Below are 19,183 nucleotides of genomic sequence, written 5' to 3'. Positions count from 1 at the left end.
GAATGTAATTAATGCTGTTGAATTATACACTTAAAAATGGTTAAACTGGCTTTTTTGTGATAGTTATATTACTACAATATAGTTGAGAACAAAAAGTTAAAAAAAGGAGCTAGAAATCATGGAAAAAATCTGTGGTATACACATGCAGAAGAAAGAACCTTTCATGTTTCTTAGAGTCAGACCCTCCCAGGCTTGTGCCATCCCCAAGACGGGAAATGGTTAAGTGTGCTGCTTGTCTGCTGTTTGTGGGGGCTGTGGGGACGTGAGGGCTGACCGTAAAGCATTCCTCATGTGACTGAGCACTTTTTCAGAATCCAGGACAGTTAGGGTGATCTCCGAAAGGAGGCTTCGAGCAGGAAGAGCGGGCCCCTCACAGTGGACTCTGAAGTCTACTCTCATTGGTTCTGCCCACGTCCCTGTTCTGTGCTCGCAGCCTGGCGCTTAGCTTCGAGCAGGAAGAGTGGGCCCCTCACAGTGGACTCTGAAGTCTACTCTCATCGGTTCTGCCCACGTCCCTGTTCTGTGCTCGCAGCCTGGCATTTAGCTTCGAGCAGGAAGAGCGGGCCCCTCACAGTGGACTCTGAAACCTACTCTCGTCGGTTCTGACCCCGTCCCTGTTCTGTGCTCGCAGCCTGGCGCTTAGCTTCGAGCAGGAAGAGCGGGCCCCTCACAGTGGACTCTGAAGTCTACTCTCATCAGTTCTGACCCCGTCCCTGTTCTGTGCTCGCAGCCTGGCGTTTAGCTTCGAGCAGGAAGAGCGGCCCCCTCACAGTGGACTCTGAAGTCTACTCTCATCGGTTCTGCCCACGTCCCTGTTCTGTGCTCGCAGCCTGGCGCTTAGCTTCGAGCAGGAAGAGTGGGCCCCTCACAGTGGACTCTGAAACCTACTCTCGTCGTTTCCGCTCACATCCCTGCTCTGTGCTCACAGCCTGGCACTTAGCCTTTCTACACGGCAGCTTCCGTGAGGGCTGCCAGCGTGCCTGCCCGTAACGAAGCACCACATCTGATGCCCGAGATGGGCGGCAGGTGGCCCTGGCTTGGTGGACATGACTGTGCTTCTCCAAGAGGCCAAGCCAGCCGGGCACCGGGGGCGGGGGGCAGTGGCATGTCCCAGGGAAGAGGGGAGGTTGGAGGCCGAGCAGCAGCATTAGCAGCAGCTGGGGGTCTCCTGGCACGCACTAACTGGGGATCCACGCGCCCCCAGGATGGCAGCTGGACTGGCTGTCGTATGTTCAAGAAATGTTCTCAAGTGCCTGCTGTGTATGAGTGAGTGTGACAGAAACACCAGCTCCACCTTTACAGGAGGGGACGTGCAGAAAAGGCGGGAGCCAACACAGGTGGTCGTAGCGGGTTGTAATAACGCGGTGTGAGAAACAGCAGGAGATGGGGTTAGGGCATAATGGGTGGACAGGGCTCCGCCCTGAGAGGTGCTCAGGGGCCTCTCAGGGAGGGGCTGCTGAGACCCCCCAGGCTGCGGGAGCCACTGGGGAAGGGGCAGCAGGGAGCACCCTGCGGAGCCCTGAGGAGTGGAGGGCAGTGGGCCCCGAGGGTGTGGGGCTCTGACTCTCGGGGTGGGGGTGGGGGTATGGCTTACTCTGTGTCTGCCTCCCCCCACCTCCCCTGTGCAGGGCACAAGGCTCTGGACAGGAGGTGTGGGTGGGGGGGTGAAGGAGCTACTATCGATGATGGAGAAAGATACTTGTTGATAAGTTATAATATCTCAAATATCTAAGTTAATATATATAATTTATAATGAAGACTGAATTCCATAGCACAGCACATCAAATGTGCTCCTTTCAAATGTTAACATGCCCTAATAACTCCTTCTGGGAAAATCCTGTGTTTTTTCTCTTCCCACAACAAAATAGGCTTAGAAAGCACTTCTAGTCTTTAGGGGTCTGTATTTTGGGCAGGAGGCCAATGGCTGGGCCCTTGTAGAGGGCCCACTCCCGAGGCGTCATGTGTCTAGCCCCCCTGCGGTCCCTGGGGGCTATGGGTGGCCCATTTGCTCTCGCCAGGCTCCCTCTTCCTGCTGCCTCGTGGCCCGACAGGAGCCAGTCACCATGGTGATGACCCGCTTCTCTGCATCTGTCCTCTCTATTTCTGACTAGTTCATTTGCAAAACACACTCAGAATTCGTTTTCAATCTGTTGTCTTAGCTCTGTGGCCTGGTAACAGCTGTGCACGTGCCAATTCATTGTATGAAAACCAACCTATGATTTATTATGAAAAAACTGGCTATTGGGACTGATGCAGAAATGGCTTTAAATGCTATGCATATTGATTTCTTAACTCTTGTGGAAAAAAAAACCTTAAGTGGCATTTTCTTTGCTAAAATTTATTCCCTGCAGACAGGGTGCTGCACAACCTGACAAAGTCGGGGTCTGAAGAGTACTTAAAGGAAAATAACATTTTGAAATGCGCCACTGAAATTTCCAAGTTACTGGACAGCAACCCACGTGGCCAAGCTACCCTGAAATTCATGGAAGGCATTCTGATGTAAACACCTACTTAGTCATTGGAAACTTTTTTTTTCTTTTATGTTAAGATTACCAAACTTAACCCATGCCTGGTAATCCATTTCCTAGTTCACTGATTTGGTTAAGAATTTCCGTCCTCTAGTTCAGTGGTCACCAGCCAGGTGTGATGTGGCAAAGTCTGGAGCCATTTAGGGTGTCACAATTGGGAGTGCTATTGGCATCTGGTGGGGTTGCACAGGGCAGGCTCCCCCTCAATAAAGACTTATCCAGCCTACAGTAACTATAGTTTCTTTATATGAGGTACATATCTATGTTGTTATAAATCACCCAGACATTATAGACTGCTCTGCTGTTTTGTACCTTCCAGGACAGATTTTTATATAAAATAGAAGATCTGAGGAGAATTATTTTTGACAGCACAGTGAATGGAACCAACATCTGCCAGGCCCTGCAAATAATAACATGTGTTTTATTTTCAGATTAGTTGCTGGAAACGCTTCTCTTGCAAAAATGAAACTTCAAGAAAGTTTAAATATCAGGAGAAGTTTGTTTGGAGAGAGAAATATCCTAGTGGGAGAAATTATGGAATTTTTAGCAGATCTATTATTTTTTCCCCTAAACGGTGACAGGTGAGTCTTTATGGGGGTGGGGAGTAACGTGTCTCCTCCCCCCGCGGGGTGTCCTGCTTCCTGCCTGGGGTCCCAGCCCCTCCTTTCGTCTGTCAGGACCCTGCAGTGCAGATGTGAAGGGGCTCTGAGCCCAAGAGTGTCGAGGTTTCGGCCAGAGGAAAAGTCGCAAGTGCCCGGTGTCCTGGGTGCTGGCCTGGCACCTGGGCTGGGCTGCTGCCTCCTGCCTCCCGCAGGAAGGCCTCGTGACTCTGGCACAGCTCTGCCCATTCCCCAGCTGAGGCCTCGGAGTGTAAAGAGGGTCATGGGGGTACCCTCTCCTGACTCTTTCTCCATCCGGAGCTAGGCCCCCCCTTTCTGTGGATAAGCCCAGTGCCTTGCAGCGCAGACTGGACCAACTAGCTGTAAAGCTGTTCTGTCTTATTTTGGGGGCCCCTCTCTCCTCCTCTCCCTGTGTCCTGTCTCACCTTTTGGCTTCAGCTTTCTGCCCTCCTGAGGAACTGTCCTCCGACCTGGTGGGAAGGTGACCTCTCCCTGCCTGCCTCGGACAGGAAGCCACTACCATTTGAGTTCAAAGCAGTTCCCTTCTTGAGCATTTTCACATTTTGAAGAGTGTCCCCAAGAAGGACAGACCTGAGGGTGAGCTATAGGTGCTGTCTAGTAGGGGCAAAATGGTGGGCGCTGAGGCTCCATCCCTGGCCGCCAGTGCTGCTCCGCCGATGGGTGGCAGGGGAACCGTGGCCGGTGCACTTCCTGCCCTGCTGAGCCGTCCCCTCCCTCACTGCAAAATGAAAATAGCAGTAGTGTCCTCCTGACAGGGTTATTGGGGACTTAGAGAGCCCATATATAAAGTGCTTAGCAGAATGCTTGGCACATAGTAAAAGATTTCAACAAACTGAGTTATGAGGATTACTTTACTCACCTGCTCACCATCTGGTGATTTTGGGGGCATGAAATACCATATTCACTTCCTTTTACTCAACCTCAGGACAGCACTGTGAGCAGAGAAAAGAAAGGACTTTCTTTAGAGAAGCAAAAAGCTCCTTCTAGAAGAACCACTGCCTCGAAAAAGAAAATTCTAAGCAGGTAGCTTAGTGACAGAGTCATCTCTATTGCCCAGGACACCACTGCTTAGTGGTCTCAGGGCATGACTCATGCAACAACTCATGCTCCGGGTGATTCCACCAGGGTGGCCTCTGTGACCACTCATGGATGCCTTTGTGCCAACATCAGCTGCCCAAGATGGTGGAAAGCCTTCTTGTTGAAGTTTGTCTGTAGGTGACCACATCTTCCATGCTTTAAGACTGGGAGACATTTTGCTGTGCAACTTGACTCACCTCTCTTACCTGTTGTCCTGGTGGCCAAAGGCCAGGGACACAGTTTCCTTCACTACAGAAACAATCTGTGGGCTCCAGATGTCCTTGTAGAATGGTGCTGGGCAGGGCTGGATAAATGAGGTCAAGTTAGAAAATTAAAAGTAAATGAAACAGGACAGAGAAGAATGAACAAAATGTCTTAAGAAGAACAGTACCACTTTACAGTAAAGTAAATATCATCTACTCTTTCTCAACCCCTCAGTCCTTTCATTGGAACCATATGCTCCTTTAGTGTGCTGTCTAGTTTCTTCATGGCATCACTTCCCATTTACTGTCACTTGACTTCTCGCCTCCAACTCCACTTTGTTTACTCTTGTGAAAGTCATCAAGAACAGCCGAAAAGTGAGCCTTTGTTCTTACCTTCTGAAATATTTGACAGTGGTGATCACTTGCTTCCTGAAACCGTGCTCCCTTGGTTTCTGAGATCTCTTCTCCAATTATGCCTTCTCGGTTTCTTTTGTGGGTTCCTCTTTCTCTCCTTGTCTCTAGTCCAAATGTTGATATTGCCTTGGATTCAATGCTTGGGTTCTCATCTCAGTCTTAGCAGCTCAACCTCACCTGTACTCAGGGCTTCAGACATCATCCCATATAGTGATGGCTTCGCTGTTTCTCCTTCTCAACTTTCTATCAGCTCCAGACATGTGCATATGCATGTCAATTGGACATCTCAATTTGAGTATTCCACTGACATTTCAGGATCAACAGGTTCAACAATGAACCCCTCCATCCTGTCCTCTCTAACCTTGAAAAAAGGTGTCTTCTCCCATCTCACCCAGTCCTGAAGGCATGGCCTCATCTTTTTTTTTTTTTTTTTTTATTAACGGAAAAAAAAAAAAGTTAACACAACATTTAGAAATCATACCATTCTACATATGCAATCAGTAATTCTTAACATCATCACATAGATGCATGATCATCGTTTCTTAGTACATTTGCATCGGTTTAGAGGAACTAGCAACACAATAGAAAAAGATATAAAATGTTAATATAGAGAAAAGAAATAAAAGTAGTAATAATAGTAAAAAAAAACCAAAAAAACCCCTATAGCTCAGATGCAGCTTCATTCAGTGTTTTAACATGATTACTTTACAATTAGGTATTATTGTGCTGTCCATTTTTGAGTTTTTGTATTTAGTCCTGTTGCACAGTCTGTATCCCTTCAGCTCCAATTACCCATTATCTTACCCTGTTTCTAACTCCTGCTGGACTCTGTTACCAATGACATATTTCAAGTTTATTCTCGAATGTCCGTTCACATCAGTGGGACCATATAGTATTTGTCCTTTAGTTTTTGGCTGGACTCACTCAGCATAATGTTCTCTAGGTCCATCCATGTTATTACATGCTTCATAAGTTTATCTTGTCTTAAAGCTGCATAATATTCCATTGTATGTATATACCACAGTTTGTTTAGCCATTCTTCTGTTGATGGACATTTTGGCTGTTTCCATCTCTTTGCAATTGTAAATAACGCTGCTATAAACATTGGCGTGCAAATGTCCGTTTGTGTCTTTGCCCTTAAGTCCTTTGAGTAGATGCCTAGCAATGGTATTGCTGGGTCGTATGGCAATTCTATATTCAGTTTTTTGAGGAACCGCCAAACTGCCTTCCACAGTGGTTGCACCATTTGACATTCCCACCAACAGTGGATAAGTGTGCCTCTTTCTCCGCATCCTCTCCAGCACTTGTCATTTTCTGTTTTGTTGATAATGGCCATTCTGGTGGGTGTGAGATGATATCTCATTGTGGTTTTGATTTGCATTTCTCTAATGGCCAGGGACATTGAGCATCTCTTCATGTGCCTCTTGGCCATCCGTATTTCCTCTTCTGGTAGGTGTCTGTTCAAGTCTTTTTCCCATTTTGTAATTGGGTTGACTGTCTTTTTGTTGTTGAGTTGAACAATCTCTTTATAAATTCTGGATACTAGACCTTTATCTGATATATCATTTCCAAATATTGTCTCCCATTGTGTAGGCTGTCTTTCTACTTTCTTGATGAAGTTCTTTGATGCACAAAAGTGTTTAATTTTGAGGAGCTCCCATTTATTTATTTCTTTTTCAGTGCTCTTGCTTTAGGTTTAAGGTCCATAAAACTGCCTCCAGTTGTAAGATTCATAAGATATCTCCCTACATTTTCCTCTAACTGTTTTATGGTCTTAGACCTAATGTTTAGATCTTTGTCCATTTTGAGTTAACTTTTGTATAAGGTGTGAGATACGGGTCTTCTTTCATTCTTTTACTTATGGATATCCAGTTCTCTAGGCACTATTTATTGAAGAGACTGTTCTATCCCAGGTGAGTTGGCTTAACTGCCTTATCAAAGATCAAATGTCCATAGATGAGAGGGTCTATATCTGAGCACTCTATTTGATTCCATCTTTTTTTTTAATTAAAAAAATTAAAAAAAAAACCAAACAAACACAAACATTCGTAACTTTTGATCATTCCATTCTACATATATAATCAGTGATTCACAATATCATCACACAGTTGCATATTCAACATCATGATCATTTCTTGGAATATTTGCATCTATTCAGAAAAAGAAATAAAAAGAAAACAGAAAAAATTCATATATACCATACCCCCCACCCCTCCCCCTCACCAATCACCAGCATTTCACTCTAAATTTATTTTAACAATTGTTCCCCCTATTATTTATCTTTATTCCATATGTTTTACTTGTCTGTTGATAATGTAAATAAAAGGAGCATCAGACACAAGGTTTTCACAATCACACAGTCACACTGTAAAAGCTGTATCATTATGTAATCATCTTCAAGAAACATGGCTACTGGAACACAGCTCCACATTTTCAGGCTGTTCCCTCCAGCCTCTCCACTACATCTTGAATAACAAGATGATATCTATTTAATGTGTAAGAATAACCTCCAGGATAACCTTGATAACCTCTTGACTCTGTTTGGAATCTCTCAGCCATTGACACTTTATTTTGTCTCATTTCACTCTTCCCCCTTTTGGTCGAGAAGGTTTTCTCAATCCCTTGATGCTGAGTCTCAGCTCATTCCAGGATTTCTGTCTCACGTTGGCATGGCCTCAACTTAATAATACATCTTAATGTATGAGTCACTATGCCAAACAAATGAGATATATTTGCCCAGATCTTAAGTAGAGCCGGAATTAGCTCTCAGGAAGTCTGAATGCAGATCCTCTGTGCCTGACCCTGTGGCCCTCCACCAGGCCTGCCTGGCTGTAAAGCCTGAGCTCACCACCACTTCAGTCTGCTGCATTACCACCACCACCTCCACTGCCATCACCACTGTCATCACCACCATCACCACCAGCATCACCACCACCACCACCATCACCACCACCACCACCATCACCACCACCACCACCACCACCACCACCACCACCATCACCACCACCACCACCACCACCACCACCACCACCATCACCACCATCACCACCACCACAACCACCACCACCACCACCACCATCACCACCACCATCACCACCACCACCACCACCACCACCACCACCACCACCATCACCACCACCACCATCACCACCACCACCACCAGCATCATCACCATCACCACCTTCACCACACCACCACCACCATCACCACCATCACCACCATCAGCACCATCACCATCACCACCATCACCACCACCACCACCACCATCACCACCAACACCACCACCACCACCATCACCACCATCACTATCACCACCATCACCACCACCACCACCAGCATCACCACCATCACCACCTTCACCACACCACCACCACCATCACCACCATCACCACCATCACCACCATCACCATCACCACCATCACCACCACCACCATCACCATCACCACCATCACCACCTTCACCATACCACCACCACCATCACCACCATAACCACCACCAGCATCGCCACCACCAGCATCACCACCATCACCATCACCATCACCACCATCACCACCATCACCACCACCATCACCACCACCACCACCATCACCACCACCACCACCACCACCACCACCATCACCACCATCACCACCATCACCACCATCACCACCACCATCACCACCACCACCACCATCACCACCACCATCACCACCACCACCATCACCACCACCACCACCACCATCACCACCACCACCATCACCACCACCACCACCACCATCACCACCACCACCACCAGCATCACCACCACCACCATCACCACCACCACCACCACCACCACGATCACCACCACCACCACCACCATCACCACCACCACCACCACCACCACCACCACCACCATCACCACCACCATCACCACCATCACCACCACCACCACCACCACCACCACCACCACCACCATCATCACCACCACCACCTTCACCACACCACCACCACCACCACCACCATCACCACCATCACCACCATCACCACCATCACCACCACCACCACCACCACCACCACCACCATCACCACCACCATCACCACCACCACCATTACCACCACCACCACCATCACCACCACCACCACCACCATCACCACCACCATTACCACCATCACCACCATCACCATCACCACCACCACCACCACCACCATCACCACCATCACCACCACCATCATCACCACCACCACCACCACCACCATCACCACCATCACCACCACCACCACCACCACCATCACCACCATCACCACCACCACCACCACCACCACCACCACCACCACCATCACCACCATCACCACCACCACCACCATCACCACCATCACGACCAGCACCATCACCACCACCACCACCACCACCACCACCATCACCACCATCACCACCATCACCACCACCACCACCACCACCACCACCATCACCACCATCATCACCACCACCACCTTCACCACACCACCACCACCACCACCACCACCACCACCACCACCTTCACCACACCACCACCACCACCACCACCACCACCATCACCACCATCACCACCATCACCACCACCACCACCATCACCACCATCACCACCATCACCACCACGACCACCACCACCAGCATCACCATCACCACCATCACCACCATCACCACCACGACCACCACCACCAGCATCACCATCACCACCATCACCACCATCACCACCACGACCACCACCACCAGCATCACCATCACCACCATCACCACCACCACATTCCATCTGATACCTGACCCTAGCAAGTCTCCTTTCCCTTGGTGGTCATTGCAGTCACTCATACCTTCACCATTTTCCCTCTGGACTAACTGGCATCCCTGCCTAGAGCCTCACCTGCTTCAGTTTATTCTCCACACATCCACCCAGGCAAATTTTCCAAAGTTCAGCTTCAACTCCATCAATCTTTCAGTGAAAAAAACCTTTCATATTGAAGTCCCCCAACCTTAGGTTTATGCTCAGAGCCCTTCATGAGGGGCCTTCTGCACTCTCCATCTCCCCTCCTCATTCGCAAAGTTCAGTGCTAAACTGTAACTAAATTTGTCTTTTCTAGATTCCAAAGGAAGCAAGTGATTGAATATTATAAACAAGTGATTAAAATAAAGGAAAATGCTGCAGCTCTGGACAACTCCTCACGCATCAGGAAGAAGCTGAACATCAGCCTAAGTGATACCTTGTGTAAATTAGGTAACTTCTTTAACCCATTTCTGTCATCAGCAGGTGCATTTTCTCCGTTTTCCTCCCATAGTCTTTGCTTGTTGAAAAAAGTCTTCATTTTTGAAATGTAACTCCTCCTCCAAATATGCCCAACTTTTTTGCTTCCCTTCCTTGGTGTTTAGTTTGCTAAGGCTGCTGGAATGCAACACACCAGAAATGGACTGGCTTCTATAAAGGGAATTTGTTTAGTTACAAATTTACAGTTCTTTGGAGGGAAGGCAGCTAACTTTCATCTGGGTTCCTCGGTCAAATGGGAAGGCACACAGTGATGTCTTCTGACCTCTCCTGGCATCTGGGTTCTAAAGACTTTCCCTGGGATGTTTCCTCTCTTCATCTTCAAACGTCTGGGTCTGTGTTGGCTCTGAGCTCTGAGCTGTGCTGAGCTGTGCTGAGCTGTGCTGAGCTATGCTGAGGCTCCTTTTAAGCCTCCAGCTAATTGAAGTAAATGTGGCTCATTATGGAAGGTTCTCAGCCGACTGCAGATGTAATTAGCTGATTCATGTGCTGATGATTTAAGTCCACATCAACAGAACAACTGTACACCATAACCTGGCCAAGTTGATACCTGAACCTACTACTACAGTGCCCACCCCTTATCAACTTGGCAACTATACATATCACCTTAAACTATACTTAATCTCTAAATAGAAAACAATAGCAGACATATTTTCTTCAGCTAACAATCCTTATCTGTCTTGCATACAGTGTACCAAATCTTTCCATATACAAAATGCATTCATTTCATCACATTATCACAGAAGCTCTAAATCATTTCAGTAACAATAAAAATACAGTACCAACTCAAAAATCATCAAAGTCAGTTATAGGCATAGTCTGTCCTAAAGCAAAGTTCTCCTCTGGCTGTGGACCTGTGAACGTAGAGCAAGTTATCTGCTTCCAATATACAAAGAAGGAGTAATCATACAGTAAATAATCCCACTGCCATAGGGAGAAATTTGAAGGAAAACAGGGGTCACCAGACCTAAACAGTTCTGAAAACCTGCAGGGTAAACTCTATTAGATTTCAAAGTCTGAGAGTCGTTCATTCTTGGGGCTTTAGAAAGTGTCAGTCCCACCCTTTCCAAGGGACTGTGCAGCAGCCCTACTTTCTCCAAACACTGGGATGAAGGTTGCAACATTGGGGAACACTGGGGAGATGACCTATTTCTTGGCCTCACCCTCCTCAAGCATCTGGATGACACCCAGATTCTCATCTCCAGGGCACATGTTCAACCCCTTAAGAATAGTGTGGTGGCAGCCAGGCACCCCCACAATCCCCAGGGCCTGGAACACCAGAGCTCTTCCTGAACATTGAGGCAAAAGGCCTGCCTTCTGCCTCTGGGGGAACTCACCCTCTCAACATGCATGGGTGGATCCGCTCTCTTGGCCCAAGGTTTCTTGGCTTAAGACCTTAGCTTCTATAGTTTTGCCTCTCAGATTATTTTCCCTTCAATCTGCCCCTTTTCTGTTCCTTTCAATCCAGACTGGCAATGATTCCATTTATAGAAGTCTCACAAAAATTGTTGACTTGGCATGTAGCATACAGGGATCCACACTATGGGACAATAGGACTTTCGATAGATTCTTCCTGGATAACTTCATCTCCAATCCTGGCTTGCCCTGTAATGGCTGACTGGTTCCATGTTTGGTTAAATCCTCATGTGGGGTACCATTCTCTGGGGTTTCCCTTTCTGGAAGCCCAGAGTTTTCCAAACCATCAGTTTTTGATTTCTTTATACACAAAAGTTTACTTCTCAGCTTATCTCTTTCTTGTCTCATCTTACTGCAAGCTGCAAGGAGAAACCAGGCTGTGTTTTCCACATTTAGTTTGGAAATCTCCTCAGCCAAGTATCCCAGATCGTTGCATTCAAATTTCCCTTCCATCCAGCACCAGGACTCGATTTTGCCAAATTCTCTGCCACTTTAAAATGAAGGTTGCCTTCCTTTGAATTTGCAACAACATATTCCTCATTTCTGTCTAAGGCTTCAATGGAAGTATCTTTTGAGTCCATGTTTCTTACCAACAGTCTCTTCAAAGAAATCTAGGCTTTCTCTGTCAAGCTCCTCACAATTTTTCCAGAATCATCCCCTTATCCATTTAAAAACCCATTCCAACATGTTTGGTATTTGCAAACTCAGTAGCACCCCACTCCTCTGGTACCAAAATCTGTTTTAATTTGCTAAGACTTCTGGAATGCAATACACCAGAAATGGATTGGCTTCTATAAAGGGAATTTATTTAGTTACAAATTTGTAGTTCTTCGGAGGGAAGGCAGCTAGTTTCATCTGGGTTCCTCTGTCACATGAGAAGAAACATGGTTTTGTGTGCTGGCCTTCTCTCCCAGCACACAAAACCATCTTAAAATGCTCAGGACACCCCCATGACAAAGAATTAGCCAACTCGTTACAGTGCCGAGGTTGAAAAACCCTTGCCAAACTGACTGCTTTTCCCAGCATGTCTCTTTGCCCTCCACTTCACAATAACACATGCTCGCTTCCAGCCTGGTTGTTTGCGTGAGGAGGGGAAAGGCTAAAATACCTGTTATTTACAGGGAAAGAATATTTTCAGGCTTTAGACTTCGGTGTATGTGTGTATGTATACATTCTTTGTGTTAGTAACATTTGGGGGCTAGAGGATTTTTATTTACAAACAGACAATGCAGATGCAAATCCAGAGAAAATTTATGGAAAAGGAACTAGTATAATAGTATAAGGTGGCTTCATATCACAATCTGTTACCAGATTTTTGACAGACAAAAAGCCATTTGTAATAGTAGCAACTGCTGTGTTTTTATGACTTCTTAAATAAGTCCTTACAATACGTTTCAATTTTTTGAATCTCTTTCACTTTATTGGTATTGTATACACTAAGTTATTAAATTTCATCTCTGTAATATACCTGCAGTTAACCAACAAAACATGGCTGCACTTAAGGAACGTGTGTGTGGTCCAATGCCCTCCCCTATCATTTTCAGCCCTCCCCCCCCAAACAGCTGCTTACAGATTTGCTATCAGTTTTTAATGTGCTTATGTCAGGTATTTGTTGGGAAGATGTCATTCCTTGCCATGATTTTTTTTGTTTTTATCTCATGCGATTGATTGATCCATTTAACATAAAGTCTCCTTCTGGCTCCTGGGAATTGTAGATGGTTAATTTATCTGTTAATGTGGGATTCTCATGCTTTTGCATCAGTTGGTGATGGTGAGAGCAGGCCAGCATCTTCAGCGCTTGAAGTGCAGGATTGTTGGGATGGAGAATATGCTGTTTATCGAGACCATTGAATCAGTTGTACTTCGATATGTAAGAAGTAATTTTAGTTTTCCTACCTTTATTGGAAATTTTCTATCTAAATGGATGCGTACCTGAAGGGACTCCCTAAAATAAGGAGTAAATCAGAGCCACATGCAGTTGGGGCTCCTTATAATAAGTCATTTTAAAGGAAGTGTTAGGCCCCCTACAGTGGAAGTGCCACCCTGCACTAGTCATTGTGCAGCACCCTCTTCTCGGTTCTTACCCACAAAGGCAGCACGTTCTTTGCCCAATGTGCCCAGTGACCAGTTCCCGAGACCCCGGGTTGTCAAAGAGAAAGACTTTATTGCCAGGCACAAGGCAGATCAAAAATCTGTCTCCCCATGCAGTAAATCTAATAGTTTTATAGTATCAAAAGATGGGCAGGTTTTAGGATAATGAATGAGTGGTAATGATGTAATTAGAAGTGATCTAATGATTGAGCATGTGCAGATTGATTACATGCTTAGTCAAGAACAATGTAGGAAAATGGCGGCCTTATGATGACGTGATTTTTAGTATTATGATGAGGTACAGGTGACTCAGAGGTTAAAGTCTGTCTGGCGGATGTCTGGCGGGCCCATTTTGGTTACATCCAGCTTTTGTTATCGGGATAACTTTGGGCTTGGGTTGGGTTAGCGGTGGGCTTACTCAAGACCCTTCATTAACAAGCATTAGGGGCTGTCTGTAGTGATCATAACTGGATAAATGGGTATCAGTGAAGGTTAGTCACAGGGTTTTTACAGTCACAAGGGCACAAGATAAAGTTACCCAATCATTATCAGAGATCAAGGCCGCTGGATTACAGCTCAGAGACTTGAATTATTTCCCTCTGTCCACCCTCATACACCGGAAAGTAGAGAAGGAATATCTGTAGAGTGATTCAGAGATCATAATCATCCCCTAAATCCTAACTTCTCAGTTACAAAGTCAACAGCTTCCTGTTTTGTTTTTTCATAAACAGAATGAAACAACTATGGCATACAGACTATCACACTTGTTATTCAACAAGCACTTGTTCTAAGTGTTCCATGCATTGTAATATGTGATGGGCTTGGAATGGTGCGTTATCTGTCGCAGCTGCCCACTTGCTGACCTGGAACTGTGACCTCTTTCAAGACCAGCAGTCCCCTGCCCCGCGGGCACATGGTGTATGGGGCTGCCCGTGGGAGTTGTGCCCAGATATAAATCATTTCTGCTCTTAGCATCTGTCTTTGTGAGTTTGGATTTGCAGCTCATTTATGAAACTGCTGTTTGTTTCCTTGTCTGCAGCATGTCTTGCTGGGGGTAGTCCTTGGGTTTTTTAGTGCAAGGAGGCTGCTTGATCCCCCAAAGTAAAATTTGGAATCTCCCTGGTGCCCCAAAGTAAAATCTTTTCAAAAACTTTTTATTGTGGTAAAATATATAATAAAAACTTTCCATCTTAATCACTTTCGAGTGTACAGCTCAGTGGTGTGGATTCCATTCACAGTGCTGTGCCGCCGCCGAACTTCATCACCAGAAACAGAAGCTCTTCTCTCATGCCCATCCCCCACCACCCCAACCCAGCCGGTACCACGTAAGCTATGTTCTGTCTCGACGAATTTACTTTCTCTAGGTATTGAACCTGGAGCTAAGAATAAGAAATGATTATGATTTTTGAATCATTACATAGATGCTTTTCTTACTTTCTAGCATACTGTAAAATGACCAAAAGGAAGGACTGAAATTATGAACTATAATCCAGGTGCCTTGATCTTTGATAGTCATTATATAACCATGTAGCCATTATCTTGTGGTTGCAATAACCTCACGCAGGCCCCACTTGTACCCCCTTATCCTTTTTTACAACTTTAGAGTCTTGTCATAACAAGGGCAGCCCCTAATGTTGATTAATGAAGGACCTTGATCAGCTCAGAGCTAATCCTCCCCAATTTCTAGACTATCTTGCTAGACAAAACTTGATCTAACCAAAACTGGTCTGCCTGACATGCACAGTAGCTTAAACTTAAACCTGTAATGCCCTGCCGTTTTCTTATAAATATTCTGTAGCTGAATACCTAACCATGAGTCTGCACATGCTCAGTAATGAGGTCACCTCTACATTCATCATATAGAGCCATTATACTCATTATCCTAAAATTGGCCCGTCTTTTGATATTATAAAACTTTCACAGTTACTGCAGTTTGGGGAGAGAGATTTTAGCCGATGGGCATCTGATTTCCTTGCTTTGCTGGCAATAAACTCCTTCTCTCTTTGAAACCCCAGTGTCATAGGTTGACTGTTAGCACATGAGGCAGAGAACCCCATGTATCAGAACCTATTTGACGAATCTGGTGGGACATGGATGGCCATAAAGAGTAAGAAGTGCCCAAAGTCCTGGTGCCCTGGTAGGGCAGCTAAGCATGTGATGGAGTGTTTTGTGGCCACTCGACCGTTTTGGTCTAGAGGCTTGGCAATTCATTGTTCTGCCCTGCCAGCACCCCGGGGTGCTTAAAGCTTTGAAGGGAGAAACAGTTTCTGGTCTCAGGTCCAGACATTTGACTGGGTGAGCCAGTCACCAAAGTGGAGTGAGCAGGGAACTGAGGGCAGGGTCTGAGTCCCAGGGACTGGGTTTGAAGACCCTGTGGCCGGCTTCAGAGCACAGCCCCTGGCTCTGGCCTCGACACCCTCTCTGTGTTCTGAGTGCCATTCTGTCCAAGGCTTGAGCCCCAGCCCGAGTCTGTGTGTGTACGACACCTCTCTGTGCTCCGAGTGCCATTCTGTCCAAGGGCTGGGCCCCCGCCTGAGTCTGTGTGTGTACGATGCCCTCTCTGTGCTCCGAGTGCCATTCTGTCCAAGGCTTGAGCCCCAGCCCGAGTCTGTGTGTGTACGACGCCCTCTCTGTGCTCTGAGTGCCATTCTGTCCAAGGCTTGAGCCCCAGCCCGAGTCTGTGTGTGTACGACGCCCTCTCTGTGTTCTGAGTGCCATTCTGTCCAAGGCTTGAGCCCCAGCCCGAGTCTGTGTGTGTACGACACCTCTCTGTGTTCTGAGTGCCATTCTGTCCAAGGGCTGGGCCCCCGCCTGAGTCTGTGTGTGTACGACGCCCTCTCTGTGCTCTGAGTGCCATTCTGTCCAAGGCTTGAGCCCCAGCCCGAGTCTGTGTGTGTACGACACCTCTCTGTGTTCTGAGTGCCATTCTGTCCAAGGGCTGGGCCCCCGCCTGAGTCTGTGTGTGTACAACGCCCTCTCTGTGCTCTGAGTGCCATTCTGTTCAAGGCTTGAGCCCCAGCCCGAGTCTGTGTCTGTACGACGCCCTCTCTGTGTTCTGAGTGCCATTCTGTCCAAGGCTTGAGCCCCAGCCCAAGTCTGTGTGTGTACGACGCCCTCTCTGTGCTCTGAGTGCCATTCTGTCCAAGGGTTGGGGCCCCGCCTGAGTCTGTGTGTGTACACCTGAAAAGTAAGTAATCCAGCAATTGGTGTTCTAGTTTGCTAGCTGCCGGAATGCAGTATACCAGAAACAGAATGGCTTTTAAAAGGGGAATTTAATAAGTTGCTACTTTACAGTTCTAAGGCTGAGAAAAAGTCCCAATTAAAACAAGTCTATAGAGAGGAAGGCCAAGATGGTGGCTTAGTGAGGTGTGGGATTTAGTTTGTCCTCCAGAGCCAGGAACAATACAGAACTGCTGGGGCCACATCAGTGACAGGATACACAGGGTACCCCAGTCTGGGCCAGGTGGACTGGCTGTGAGCCCACCCAGAACAGTGGATTCCCCAAGCATGGCGGCCAGCACCCCTTCCCCACAGGCTGCTTCCCAGAGGGGAAAGGAAAGAGACTTTACCTGGAGCAGGGGCTAAGCACAACCAAGCTGCAATTGTGAAATTAATTAACAAATTCTGACTACTAAAAATAGGCCCCCAGCTCAGCCGAACCTCAAGTAAAAGCCGAGGTCGCTGTTTTTTGCCCTGGTGCAGAAGGGGCAGGGCTGACGGAAAAAGAAAAGGAAAAAACAAGAACAGATGCTTTTTTGGATCTGAAAAGGTCTGGGCCTTGAAGGAAAGGACGAGGTACATAGGACCTGGAGATACACAGAGCAATGTACCAACTTAAGCTCTTGATTGGCAAACCCAAGGAACAGGGGTTCTGCTCTGAAAAGGATTTTTCTCTTTTATTTTGGTGGCTGTGTTTCTACGGCTTGACTGCTCTTTGTATACAGCTGCAAGGCTTCTTGGGCTCCACTGCCCCAGGCATAGGCAGAATTAAACTTGTTGGAAAGCTTGTCTGGAGCCTGTGCCTTCCCCAGGAGGGGGGTGGGGCCCAGCTCAGGTGGGTTCCCTCCCTCAAGGAGTTCAGACCCCAGGGTCTAGAAAAGTGAAGCAATTAAAACCAGACTACAACCTTTTCTCTGTCTCCACCATGCCCCAGCAGGGAGAGTCTGCTGTAGTTAAAGGTACTGCATCACCTTATGCTGGTGGGACCTACAGGCAGACAAGCGCCACATATTGGGCAGGATAGGAAAAACGGAGAATCCAGAGGCTTCGTAGGAAAGCCTTTCGATCTGCTGGGTCTCACCTTCAGGGAAAATTGATGCAGGTGACTCTTTCCCCCTGACAGGAGGCCAATTTGGTCTGAGAAAATCTGCCTGTGGTCTATAATACCTAAGTAGACCCTCCTAATGGCACCATACAAGCAGGGCAAGAAAAAAGAAAACCAAAACTGAAAAATTCTGATCTGTTAAACAAAACCTAAGCCGGAGATCCAGAATAAGCTGAACTGAATGTCAAAGAACAGATAGGCAGCAAAGTCATCCAGCAAGAAAATCCTTGTAAAAAAAAGTAAAAACAATCTCCAGAATAAACTGCTTAAGGTAATTAAATGCCTAGACACCAGCAAAAAATAACGAAGGAAAATAACTAGGAAGACTGAAGATATGGCTCAGTCAAAGGAACAAACCAACAATTCAAATGAGATACACGAGTTGAAACAATTCAGAATGTTCAAACAGACATGGAAACCCATCAGAAATTAAATCAGTAATTTGAGGGAGGATATAAAGAAGGCAAGGAATGAACGAAAAGAAGAAATCAAAAGTCTGAAAAAACAAATCACAGAACTTATGAAAATGAAAGTTACAGTAGAAGAGATGAAAAAACAATGGAAACCTACAATGTCAGATTTCAAGAGGCAGAAGATAGGATTAGTGAACTGGAGGACGGGACATCTGAAATCCAATAAGCAAAAGAAAATGTAGGGAAAAGAATGGAAAAATATGAGCATGGACTCAGGGAATTGAATGACAACATGAAGCACATGAATGTACGTGTTGTGGGTGTCCCAGAAGGAGAAGAGAAGGGAAAAGAAAGAGAAAAACTAATGGAGGAAATTATCACTGAAAATTTCCTAACTCTTATGAAAGACTTAAAATTACAGATCCAAGAAGTGCAGCGCACCCCAAAGAGAATAAATCCAAGTAGACATACTCCAAGACACTTACTAATCAGAATGTCAGATGTCAAAGAGAAACAGAATCTTGAAAGCAGCAAGAGAAAAGCAATCCATCACTGTGCTTGTTTGAAAGGATGTATGTCCCCTAGAAAAGCCATGTTTTTAAAAAAATTTTTTATTAATTAAAAAAAATTACAAGAAAGAAACACAAACATTCCCAACACATACACTCAGCAATTCACAATATCATCACATAGTTGCATATTCATCATCATGATCATTTCCAAGAAAATTTACATCAATTCAGAAAAAGAAATAAAAAGACAACAGAAAAATAAAACAAAAACAAGAAAAAAAATTTACATACCATACCCCTTTCCCTTCC

At 46.1% G+C, this 19,183-nt stretch overlaps 1 protein-coding gene across 1 annotated transcript in view; it reads left to right on the top strand.

Moving 5' to 3' along the window:
• Positions 1-1,531: 1,531 nt before the first annotated feature.
• Positions 1,532-19,183, top strand: part of LOC143642882 (putative tetratricopeptide repeat protein 41) — a 53,964-nt gene continuing 36,312 nt past the window's right edge. The window contains 3 exon segments of the mRNA XM_077111838.1: positions 1,532-2,499; positions 2,960-3,109; positions 9,940-10,073. Of these exon segments, the coding sequence (XP_076967953.1) occupies positions 2,483-2,499; positions 2,960-3,109; positions 9,940-10,073 (301 nt within the window). The 5' untranslated portion in view covers positions 1,532-2,482.

Source organism: Tamandua tetradactyla, chromosome 7 (assembly GCF_023851605.1).
Source record: "Tamandua tetradactyla isolate mTamTet1 chromosome 7, mTamTet1.pri, whole genome shotgun sequence".
NCBI classification, from domain to species: Eukaryota; Metazoa; Chordata; class Mammalia; order Pilosa; family Myrmecophagidae; genus Tamandua; species Tamandua tetradactyla.
Note: the sequence above shows the minus strand (reverse complement) of the source record. Positions and strands in the feature narration are given on the sequence as shown.